The 12,719-nt window shown below is 42.6% G+C and overlaps 1 protein-coding gene across 1 annotated transcript in view; it reads left to right on the forward strand.

Moving 5' to 3' along the window:
- LOC122557441 (tripeptidyl-peptidase 2-like) overlaps nucleotides 1-12,719 on the forward strand; it is a 132,157-nt gene that overhangs the window by 25,726 nt on the left and 93,712 nt on the right. The window contains exons 6-8 of the mRNA XM_087991847.1: nucleotides 2,222-2,385; nucleotides 3,836-3,990; nucleotides 10,946-11,022. Of these exons, the coding sequence (XP_087847973.1) occupies nucleotides 2,222-2,385; nucleotides 3,836-3,990; nucleotides 10,946-11,022 (396 nt within the window). The remainder of the gene's footprint in view (nucleotides 1-2,221; nucleotides 2,386-3,835; nucleotides 3,991-10,945; nucleotides 11,023-12,719) is intronic.

Below are 12,719 nucleotides of genomic sequence, written 5' to 3' on the forward strand. Positions count from 1 at the left end.
CAAACACCTAAGATCAATTGTCATTTAAAAAAAATTGAATCTGCATCATAATGAAAAATGTTTGATCAGGTACTTTATCAAGCAATGACATGAAAGGATGAATTCTTACTTTACCTGTAAACTACACAATGACAGCCAGTTGCACCATGCATCTGACGATGATTGCAACCAAGTACAGAAATGTGTTTGGAAGTATCATTGCAATAATCTTGCTGCAGTTCTGAAGAGGAGAAGGAACTGAGTGAAATTTTGTGCCTGCTTATTAAATCTTTCCTCTGCTCCATAGAGTCATACAGTACGGAAACAGATCCTTCAGTCCAACAAGTCTATGTCAACCATAATCCCGAACTAAACTAGTCCCACCTGCATACTTAATCATTTGTATCCTTATATATTTTTACATGTGGTTCAGAATTATCCTTTTAGGACAGACATGAAGGGAGTGTTTTTCTCTGGCTTGTGTGACTTTGGAGCGCTCTACCTCAGAAAGCGTTGGAGGGGAGGTCATTAAATACTTTTAAGGCAAAGATTGTAGATTCTTGTTAGGTAATGGAATTAAACATTATCATGGGAATGATGAACGGTATGAAATTTGGAACACAAGTAGAGCATAAGATACATGAACAGAAACAGGTCACTCAGCTTATTGAGTCTGCAGTACCATTCAATGCGATCATCCTCAACTCCACTTTGACTTTTTTCTATAACCCTTGATGCCCTTCATATTTAAATGACTGTCTATCTTGGCTGAGATTGAGAGATTCTTGATTTGGATTACAGGGAAAATGCAGAAAAGTGGACATAAGGAATGTTGAATCAGTCACGATCTTACTAAATGGTCGGGTCGGCTTGAGGGGCCGAATGGCTTACTCCTGTTCCTATTACTTATGGTCTTAGGTCTGACAGCATCAGTGGAGAGAGAAACACAATAATGTTTCACGTCCAATCTGACTTCAGAACTGAAAGGAGTTGTTAAAATGGTGAATTTTATGCTAAAGACAGGAAGAATAGATTGAGGGTTATCAGGGGCAAAGACAAAGGGGTTGCTGATGATGCAAAGGAGAGGGACAGATATAAAATGTATCATTTTGTGTAGAATTGAGGATGTGAAAAGGTGAATTTAACTTAACAGCCCTCTGTGTTAAAGAATTCCATAGATTCACAACCTCTGAAAAACAAACCTTCTTCCTAATTGAGTGATCTTTTATCTGAGCTTATGCCCTCTGATCCAAGGCAACATTTCTGTATTTACCCGATCAATTCCCCTTAGAATCTTGTATGTTTCAAAAAGACCACCTCTCATTCTTCTTAACTCTAATGAATACAAGCTGATTTGGATGCTAGCTTTTTGAAGGTTATGCACGAGGGCTTCCAACTTCCTTTGCCCAGCAATTTTTTTGAATCTTTTCTCCATTTATACATTATTCAACTCCTCTGCATCCTGCCAAAGAGTTAACCTTACATTTTCCCACATTGTATTCCATCTTCCAAGTTTTTGTCCACTTGTTCAAACTATCTGTATCCACCTGTAGACCTTTTGTGTCATTATCACCATTTTCCCTGCTTTCTATTTTTGTGTGACCTGCAGACTTGGCGAAAGTGCATTTGCTCCTATCAATCAAGTCATTGATATGTTTTGCAAATAATTGTGGTATTAGCGCTGATCCCTGTGGCACTCCATTAGTTACAGGTTGCTATCCTGAAACTGCGCTTCGTAATTCAACTGTCTTTTATTACTTTACCAATCCTCTATCCATGCTAATATACTACCCAAAATACCACAGGCTTTAATCTTATTGAGGAGTCCCTTATCAAATGCCTTTTCGAAATTCAAATATATGACTTCATCTCTGTTACCTCCTTAAAAAACTGTAGTACATTGGTCGGGCATGATTTTCCCATCATGAAGCCATGATTACTCTGCTTGATATTATTATTTATTTCTAAGTGCTTTGCTATTACATCATTTCCAATAGAATTGATAACATTTTCCCAGCAACAGATCAGTCATTACATTTTTCTTTCAAAGAGCTGGCACAGGCACAGTGGATCTGCGTTTGTGCTGTATATTCAGAGTCCAGGCTCTGCATTCCAGCTGCGATCACCAGTAACACCAGGGCTATAGCATAGTTACCAACAAAAACACTGCAGTTATATAAGATGTGGTATCATGTGCTTGACCTTTAAGATTTACACACCACTCTTCCTGCTGTCTTTGTAGAGCCTGTGTTGACACCAGTGAATGTGGAGATCTGAGCAGCTGCAGTGTGCTCAGGAACTATAGAGAAGGACATGAGTATGCACAGATCGGAAAATCTGAAATGCTGAATTACTCCATCAATGTCTATGATGATGGGAACACTCTCTGCATCGTCACTAATGCAGGTAAGTGTTGGACTGGGCGGTAAATGCTTATTGTCTAATTTTCAGAAGAAGAGCAAGATAAGTTACAAATATAGAGTCATAGAGATGTACAGCATGGAAACAGACCCTTCGGTCCAACCCATCCATGCCAACCAGATATCCCAATACAATCTAGTCCCACCTGCCAGCACCCGGCCCATATCCCTCCAAACCCATCCTATTCATATACCCATCCAAATGCCTCTTAAATGTTGCAATTGTACCAGCCTCCACCACATCCTCTGGCAGCTCATTCCATACATGTACCACCCTCTGTGAAAAAGTTGCCCCATAGGTCTCTTTTATATCTTTCCCCTCTCTCCCTAAATCTATGCCCTCTCGTTCTGGACTCCCTGACCCCACGGAAAAGACTTTGCCTATTTACCCTATCCATGCCCCTCATAATTTTGTAAACCTCTATAAGGTCAACCCTCGGCCTCCGACGCTCCAGGGAAAACAGCCCCAGCCTGTTCAGCCTCTCCCTGTAGCTCAGATCCTCCGACACTGGCAACATCCTTGTAAATCTTTTCTGAACCCTTTCAAGTTTCACAACATCTTTCCAATAGGAAGGAGACCAGAATTGCACGCAATATTCCAACAGTGGCCTAACCAATGTCCTGTACAGCCGCAACATGACCTCCCAACTCCTGTACTCAATACTCTGACCAATAAAGGAAAGCATACCAAATGCCGCCTTCACTATCCTATCTACCTGCGACTCCACTTTCAAGGAGCTATGAACCTGCACTCCAAGGTCTCTTTGTTCAGCAACACTCCCTAGGACCTTACCATTAAGTGTATAAGTCCTGCTAAGATTTGCTTTCCCAAAATGCAGCACCTCGCATTTACCTGAATTAAACTCCATCTGCCACTTCTCAGCCCATTGGCCCATCTGGTCCAGATCCTGTTGTAATCTGAGGTAACCCTCTTCGCTGTCCACTACACCTCCAATTTTGGTGTCATCTGCAAACTTACTAACTGTACCTCTTATGCTCGCATCCAAATCATTTATGTAAATGACAAAAAGTAAAGGGCCCAGCACCGATCCTTGTGGCACTCCACTGGTCACAGGCCTCCAGTCTGAAAAACAACCCTCCACCACCACCCTCTGTCTTCTACTTTGATCCTGAGTAAAGTTTTAGAATTACCAGATACTGTGCTGCAATGTTCTCTGTTCTAAATAAAGGTTTATTTTTAACATAGCAAGTTGTTGTGAGTTACACTCTACTGTCTAAAAAGAAGGAAACAGTAGTAATTTTCAGAAAGAAATTTGCCAGACAATTGAAGGAAATAGAAGAAAGAATCCAGGGCTATAGGAAAGTTGCACAGATTGGGTAGCTCTTTCAAAGAGCTAGTAGTGGGCAGCTGGGCTGAATAGCCTCCTTCTCTGCTGTATCATTCTATGAAAAGGGTTACCTTTTTATATACGCAGGGTCCCACGGAACGCATGTAGCTGCAATTGCTGCTGGATACTTCCCAGGAGAACAGGAAAGGAATGGTGTGGCTCCTGGTGCCCAGATATTGGCCATAAAGGTGGCCGATTCCAGATTAAACACTATGGAAACAGGGACCAGCTTAATCCGGGCAGTAAGTAGTATTCTTTTCATTGACTTTAGTTTATTATTATAGCAAAAAACTATGGCCCAGTTACATGACAGTGTACTCAGGTCACCTGTGTAGAATGTACAAAGTTAAATATCACACAACACCCGGTTAGAGTCCAACAGGTTTATTTGGAAGCACTAGCTTTCAGAGACCTGCTCCTTCATCAGTAGATGTGGAGTATAAGATTGTAAGACAAAACATTATTGCAAAAGTTTACAGTGTGATGTAACTGAAATTATATATTGAAAAAGACTTGGATTGTTTGTTAAGTGTCTCATTTTTTAGAATGACCATGATGGTTTCAGTTCTTTCATATATAAATCCCAGAACTTTTTTAAAGTTACATTCTCAAGTGAACTTTAACAATGGGTGCCATGTCGGCCGAGACAATGCATTGAAGGTGTGAGGTGCCCTGTGTGAGGCTGTCTGTGCCTCAATGTTCAGAATGAGTCCATTTCTAAAAAAGGGATTTGTAGAATCTTAATGGATTTGTGCAGTTTTTGAGCAAAATAAAATGTAATTCTGTAAGTAAAAATTCACCCCACAAATTTAAATGTGTGTGTGGGGGGCAGATGTGTGAGTCTCTGTGAGAGAGAGTGTGTGTTTGTGTCTGAGTGTGAAAGGGTATAAGTCTGTGAGAGGATGCATGAGAGTGTGGGAGTGTATGTATGAGCGTGTGAGAGAGAGCTTGTGTATAAGAGAGGATCTGCATGAGTGTATCGATCTGTAGGGGAGTGTGTGTGTGTGTGTGTGTGTATGTGTGTGTGTGTATATGTGTATAGAGTGCAGTGGCATCACCTGTAGTGTGACATGAACCCAAGGTTGAGGCCATCACCATGGGTACCGAACTTGGCTGTCAGCCTCTGCTCGGCCATTTTACACTGTCGCCAGTCCCAAAATCAACCTTGGAGGATGGTCACCCAAAGGTCTGAGGTCGAATGCCCCGGACAGCTGAAGTGCTCCCTGGCACAACACTCCTGCTTACTGATTGTTGAACGGTGTCCTTTCATCCGATGTCGCAGCCTCTGTTCGGTCTCGCCAATGTCCATGCTCAGGGCATCCTTGCCTGCAGCGTATGAGATAGACAATGTTGGCCGAGTCACATGAGTACCTGCTACATACATGGTGGGAGGTCTCCCCACATGTAATGGTGGTATCCGTGTCGACACTCTAACGCGTCTTGCAGTGTCTACCGTGACAAGGTTGGATGGTGTTGTCCTGGAAGCTGTGCAGTTTGTTGAGAACAATGTGTAGAATGTAGTTTTGTAAGGGACTGAAGCAGATGTTTCATCCATTGTTTGTCTCTCCCTCTAGATGATCAAAGATTTACAATCTCTGTGCTGAACTAAAATTAATCACTTTCCAATCCAGTGTTTCATTCCCTGTGGGCTACTCCAATTAGAGCTGATTTCTTATGTCCTAGCTGCACTACACTACATAATTAATGTTCCCAGTTTGACTTTTTTCTCCAAAACTATCCTGAGTAACCTCCTATCTTCCACTTCCCACAGTCTTGAGCTTAGCAGAATCCTGCTGCCTAAATCCTATCTCTCACCAAGTGCCATTGGTCTAGTATCTCGTATTGACTGATTTACATAATCTCATGTTCCATCAACACCTCAAGTTCAAGATTTTTGCCATAGAGTCATAGAGATGTACAACATGGAAATTCCCTAAATCACCTTCCTGTCTTTGTAACCTCCTCAACCATACCAAGGATTCAAACATTCTTATTCCTTTTCGGTTCTGGTCTCTCGTATCTCTACTTTTTTTGGTGCACCATATAAAGCCTTGTCTTTAGCCAGGTAGGCCCTGAGCTCCCTCCCTAAACCTCTTGATATTTCCCCTTGACATGCTTCTTCAAGCTTTTGTAGTCAGAGAGATATACAGCAGGGGAACAGACCCTTCGGTCCAACTTGTCTCTGCCGAACAGATATCCAAAATAAATCTAGTCCCATTCACCAGCATTTGGCCCATATCCCTCGCAGCCCTTCGTAATCGTATAGGCATCCAGAATGCCTTTTAAATGTTGCAGTTGTACCAGCCTCTATCACTTCCTTTTTGCAAGGTTTGTGAAGGTTTGTAGCTCAGGTTGAGGTTTAGGGTGTAGGTTTGCTCGCTGAGCTGTAGGTTTGGTATCCAGACGTTTCATTACCTGACTAGGTAACTTCATCAGTGGCGACCTCCAAGTGAAGCGAAGCTGTTGTCTCCTGCTTTCTATTTATATCTTTCTCCTGGATGGGGTTCCTGGGATTTGTGATGATGTCATTTCCTATTCATTTTCTGAGGGGTTGATAGATGGCATGTAGATCTACGTGTTTGTTTATGGCGTTGTGGTTGGAGTGCCTGGCCTCTAGGAATTCTCTGGCATGTCTTTGCTTAGCCTGTCCCAGGATAGATGTGTTGTCCCAGTCGAAATGGTGGGTTTTTTCATCCGTGTGTAGGGCTACAAGGGAGAGAGGGTCGTGTCTTTTTGTGGCTAGCTGGTGTGCATGTATCCTGGTGGCTAACTTTCTTCCTGTTTGTCCTACATAGTATTTGTGGCAGTCCTTGCATGGAATTTTGTAGATGATGTTCGTTTTGTCCATGGGTTGTACTGGGTCTTTTAAGTTTGTTAGTTTTTGTTTGAGAGTGTTGGTGGGTTTGTGTGCTACTAGGATTCCGAGGGGTCTTAGTAGTCTGGCTGTCATTTCTGAAACTTCTTTAATGTATGGTAAGGTGGTTAGGGTTTCTGGCTGTGTTTGGTCGGCTTGTCGTGGTTTGTTCTTGAGGAATCTGCGCACTGTATTTTTTGAGTATCCGTTCTTCTTGAATACGTTGTATAGGTGATTCTCCTCTGTTTTCCGATGTTCGTCTGTGCTGCAGTTTGTGGTGGCAATAGTGTTCTGATACAGCTTTGTTTGTGTGTGTGTTGGGATGGTTGCTGGTGTAGTCAAGTATTTGGTCAGTGTTTGTCGATTTTCTGTATACGCAGGTTCTCCGTTGTCCTTTCTTTCGTCTGTGACGTCCAGGAATGCGAGTTTGTTGTCAGTTTCTTCCTCCTTGGTGAACTTTATGCCTGTGAGGGTGTTGTTGATGATGTTAAATGTCTCTTCTATCTTGTTTCGATTTGTGATGACAAAGGTGTCATCTATGTAGCAGACCCAGATTTTTGTTTGATGGTTGGTAGGGCTGTTTGTTCTAGTCTTTGCATTACCGCTTCTGCTATGAATCCTAATAGCGGAGATTGCGCGCCAAAAAATGTTATTCAAACAAGGAACAAATTAAGAATGGACAGACGCTGTAGAACGTGCCATAAACACCAAACAACGACAAACACAGATAAAGAAAAATCGGGACCTGAAGAAAAACTTGACAAACTCACAAAAAAAGACAAAACCGATAACACAGGGGCATGGATAAAGAACTTATCAGACCGGACCCTATCAGACACAGAAAAAGTGGTACTAATAAAAGGATTAAATTTCAATTACCGAGACGCTGACAAAAGGATTTCCTAGTGGCATTAGAAACCACATTGAAGGACAACAATCTCACGGAAGAAACACAGCAAACGATTAGACAGACAGTTGCACTTACTCTGAGCCGAAAGATGGAAGGAAACAAACTGAACACACAAGAAAAGAAAGCTCTAGAAAACCTCAAAAAAGACAAAAACATCGTTATATTACCTGCAGACAAAGGTCGGCTCACAGTCATCCTGAACAGAAGGACTACATTGAGAAAGCCAATGCACTACTCGCAGACACCAACACCTACCAACAGGTGGCGCTAGACCCGACCCCACAACTAGAAAACAAAATGACATATCTCCGAAGAAAATTACACTATTCCGGACAATTAAACAAGACAGAATTCCAGAAAATGAAACCCGACGGGACCAACACCCCACGATTCTACGGACTACCAAAAATCCATAAACCAGGAGCCCCCCTCAGACCTATAGTCTCACTACTTGGAACACCAACTTTCAGACTGGCCAAAGAACTACGCGCAAGACTGAAATACCTAGTAGAAGAGTCACAGCACTCCATCCACTCCACCCAGGAATTCTTGAAAATCATCAAAAACACCAAAATAGAGGAAGACGAAGCAATGATCTCATTCGACGTAACAGCACTGTTCACCTCCATCAACATCGATCTGGCAAAGGAAACACTTAGCACACTATTAGAAAAGACCATCACAGATACCCCAACCACCATCAATCACATTACCACCGAAAACATCATGAAGCTAGTGGACCTGTGCCTCACCACCCACTTCACTATCTACAACATAGTCTACAAACAAACCAACGGCACACCCATGGGATCTCCGCTATCAGGATTCATAGCAGAAGCGGTAATGCAAAGACTAGAACAAACAGCCCTACCAACCATCAAACCAAAAATCTGGGTCCGCTCCGTGGATGACACCTTTGTCATCACAAAACGAAACAAGATAGAAGAGACATTTAACATCATCAACAACACCCTCACAGGCATAAAGTTCACCAAGGAGGAAGAAAGCGACAACAAACTCGCATTCCTGGACGTCACAGACGAAAGAAAGGACAACGGAGAACTACAAACCTGCGTATACAGAAAACCGACAAACACTGACCAAATACTTAACTACACCAGCAACCATCCCAACACACACAAACAAAGCTATATCAGAACACTATTCCAACGAGCCATCACAAACTGCAGCACAGACGAACTTCGGAAAACAGAGGGGAATCACCTATACAACGTATTCAAGAAGAACGGATACTCAAAAAATACAGTCCGCAGATTCCTCAGGGACAAGCCGACCAAACACAGCCAGAAACCCTAACCACCTTACCATACATTAAAGAAGTTTCAGAAATGACAGCCAGATTACGAAGACCCCTCAGAATCGTAGTCGCACGCAAACCCACCAACACTCTCTCAAACAAAAACTAACAAACTTAAAAGACCCAGTACAACCCATGGACAAAACGAACATCATCTACAAAATTCCATGCAAGGACTGCCACAAATACTATGTAGGACAAACAGGAAGAAAGTTAGCCACCAGGATACATGCACACCAGCTAGCCACAAAAAGACACGACCCTCTCTCCCTTATAGCCCTACACACAGATGAAAAAAACCACCATTTCGACTGGGACAACACATCTATACTGGGACAGGCTAAGCAAAGACATGCCAGAGAATTCCTGGAGGCCTGGCACTCCAACCACAACGCCATAAACAAACACATAGATCTAGATGCCATCTATCAACCCCTCAGAAAACGAACAGGAAATGACAACATCACAAACCCCAGGAACCCCATCCAGGAGAAAGATATAAATAGAAAGCAAGGGACAACAGCTTTGTTTAACTTGGAGGTCACCACTGATGATGTTACCTAGCCAGGTAATGAAATGTCTGGATATCAAACCTACAGCTCAGCGAGCAAACCTACACCCTACCCCTCTATCACTTCCTCTGACAGCTCATTCCATTGACAATCAAATGTTTTCCCTTTTATAGAAATGTATCAATATCAGTTTATATCTGATTGTCGTCTTGTTAACTCTATTATGGTATAGTGAGAGGAACTGCTCTTGATATCAAGGCAGCACTTGCCTGAATGTAGCATTGTGGAGTCCAAGTAAAACTGGAGTCAGTGTGAATCAGGGAGCATTGCTCCAGTGGTCGGAATAGACTATGCATAAAAGTTGATGTATGTGGTTGTTGGAGGTCAGTCATCTGAGTTCCAGGACATCTCTGCAAAAATTCCTCAGGATAATGTCCTCAGCTAAACCATCTTCATTTGCTTCACTAATCACCTTCTCTCCATCAGAAGGTCAGAAGTGGGAAAGTTCAGTATGCAATATTCAGCATCATTAGCATCTCCTCAGAAATTGACATAGTCCACTTCCTTGTGCAGCAAAACTTAGCCAACATTCAGGCATGGTCTGATAAGTGGCACACATGTGCCAAGCAATAACCATCTCCGATGATGGAATCTGACCACAGCCCCTTGGTGTTTAGTGGTATTTCTATCACTAAATTCCCCAATTATCAACACCCTCCTATTGATGATGAGCATGCAGCAAATTGGATTCTTTATGGATGGAGTAATATCATATGGTGCACTTTCACTGAAGGCTGAAGAGATTATTCCTTGGAAGGCAGGTTCTACCAACAGTGCCGCCACTGAAGTGACATTTCATTCTCTCTGTAGGTTACTGTTTTCAATGTGTGAATACATGGAAGAACATAAAGTGAAATCTTGTCAGCTGCAATTAAATGCAAGTAATTTATCTTCTGGATGTAGGTTTGCTCGCTGAGCTGGAAGGTTCATTTCCAGATGTTTCATCACCCTACTAGGTAACATCCTCAGTGGGCCTCCAGGTGAAGCACAGTTGATGATTCCTGCTTTCCGTTTATATGTTTGGATTTCTTTGGGTTGGTGATATCATTTCCTGTGGTGATTTCATTTCTTGTTCTTTTTCTCGGGGGGGTAACAGATGCGGCCTAACTTGATGTGTTTGTTGATAGCATTCTGGTTGGAATGCCATGCTTCTAGGAATTCTCGTGCATGTCTCTGTTTAACTTTTCCTAGAATGGATGTGTTGTCCCAGTCAAAGTGGTGTCCTTCCTCATCTGTATGTCAGGATACTAGAGAGAGAGGGTCATGTTGTTTTTGTGGCTAGTTTTCTGCTTGTTTGTCCAATGTAGTGTTTGTTACAGTTCTTGCACGGTACTTTGTAATAACCAAAGAAATCCAAACATATAAATAGAAAGCAGGAATCATCAGCAGTGCTTCGCCCAGAGGCCCACTGAGGATGTTACCTAGTTGGGTGATGAAGTGTCTGGAAATGAACCTTCCAGCTCAGCGAACAGACCTACATCCAGAATCTCAACCTGAGCTACAAATCTTCTCAAAACTCACTATTTTATCTTTTGTTTTCCAGATGATCGAAGTGATCAATTACAAATGTGACCTTGTAAATTACAGCTATGGGGAAGCATCTCACTGGACCAATGCAGGGTAGGTAGAAGTCCATCCTGTGTTACAGTGGTGTAAACTGGATCATGTGGAGCTCATTTTACTAACAGCCTTGTCTGTTGGCTACAACTGCAGAAATCTTGTTCACTCATAAACTGCATGCTATATGGAACAAAGTAAAAAAAGATTTGTGGACGTGCTAGCTGAATCCTCTAGTTTTTTGGGGTTCCTTCATTGGATTTGTACCTTCTAACCTGAGGCTGCATGTACCAGGAATTCATAGCAACAAACCGGCCATTCAGCCAAACTGGCCTGTGCTCCACACCAGTTTTCCGCCTGTTTTCACATCACTATATCAGCATTTACTTCTATATTTTTCTTCCCCATGTGCATATCTATCTTCTTCTTACATGTATCCATTCTGTGTTCACAACAGCTACTTTGGGTGGAAGCTTCCAGGCCTGGAAGGCGAGAAGTGTGCTTTGTTAGATAGACCAGAGCTTCACTAATTTCCTGAACTTTGTCAGAGTGAAAGTTTCGGTAGGAAGACCCAAGCTCCACCTTCCCCTCTTGCCACCAATTGAAGCCTTTAAATGATCAGTTAATGACCATTCGAGGGCCTCTGCCTACACAGTCTGCCATCAGTTCAGCTCAAGGTGGAAGGAAAGAGTCATCAGACCCAACTGTTAATCAGTGTCCACAGGATTTCCTTTCACTAGAAGGTGGTGGGGTCTTCCTTGATCTGTGCCAGTTTGTACATGTCTGAGGGTTTGGGCTTTGGCTCTCCCCTCCCCTACCCCCAATCTCCCTTCCAATCATCCCATGACTCCAAACCCCAGAAATGTCCCCTTCACCACCACTAGGTTATGGCTAGTGCCTTGGCAGGGCCCCCAGGCTCCCTCCTTATTCCAGCAGAAATCCCACTGGCACCTAATCAGTTGTCTGACTGCAGGAGAATTCAGTGGGATTTCTTAGTTGTGAAAACTCTCCCACTTTAGGATGTAGTCTGTACATGGCACAGTCCCAGCCATTATTTATTCACTAGTTCCACATTCTCACTGCCCTGTGGGTAAATCATCATCTTATTGGAATCATTTGTGACTGAGGGGGCCCTGGATAGAGTGGACATGAAGATGGCTTCCACTAGTAGGAGAGACTAGGATCCAGAGGTACGGCCTCAGAGTGAGGGGACAACCCTTTAGAACTGAGATGAGGAGGAATTTCTTCAGCCAGAGGATGGTGTATCTGTGGAATGCATTGCTCTGATAGCTGTGGAGCCCAAATCACGAAGTATATTTAAGATAAAGTCCACAACCACCTGATGAAGGAGCGGCGCTCCAAAAGCTAGTGTGCTTCCAATGAAACGTGTTGGACTATAACCTGGTGTTGTGTGATTTTTAACTGATAGATAGGTTTTTAATTAATAAGGGGATCAAGGGTTATGGGAGAAGGCATGAGGATCAGATTGAGAAACATATCAGCCATGATTGAATGATAGAGCAGAATTGGTTGACTGAATGGCCCAACAGTCTTATATTTATGACTTCCAATTTATAGACCCAAGTTTTGTTTGTTAAAGTCATTTCATATTGAATTTATTACACCAGGAAGCCTTGGCAAGGATTGCAAAACTGTTGCAAGAATTGAGTGACTCAAATTGTTAGTTTTTATTGGCTTTTTTTTAAGCTTACTCAATTCACCAAAATTTTAATTGCAAATTGGCCCTGAACTGGATAAAC

Source organism: Chiloscyllium plagiosum, unplaced genomic scaffold (genome assembly GCF_037043375.1).
Source record: "Chiloscyllium plagiosum isolate Xiang-an unplaced genomic scaffold, Cpla_swu_hap1 HiC_scaffold_11, whole genome shotgun sequence".
Classification (NCBI taxonomy): domain Eukaryota; kingdom Metazoa; phylum Chordata; class Chondrichthyes; order Orectolobiformes; family Hemiscylliidae; genus Chiloscyllium; species Chiloscyllium plagiosum.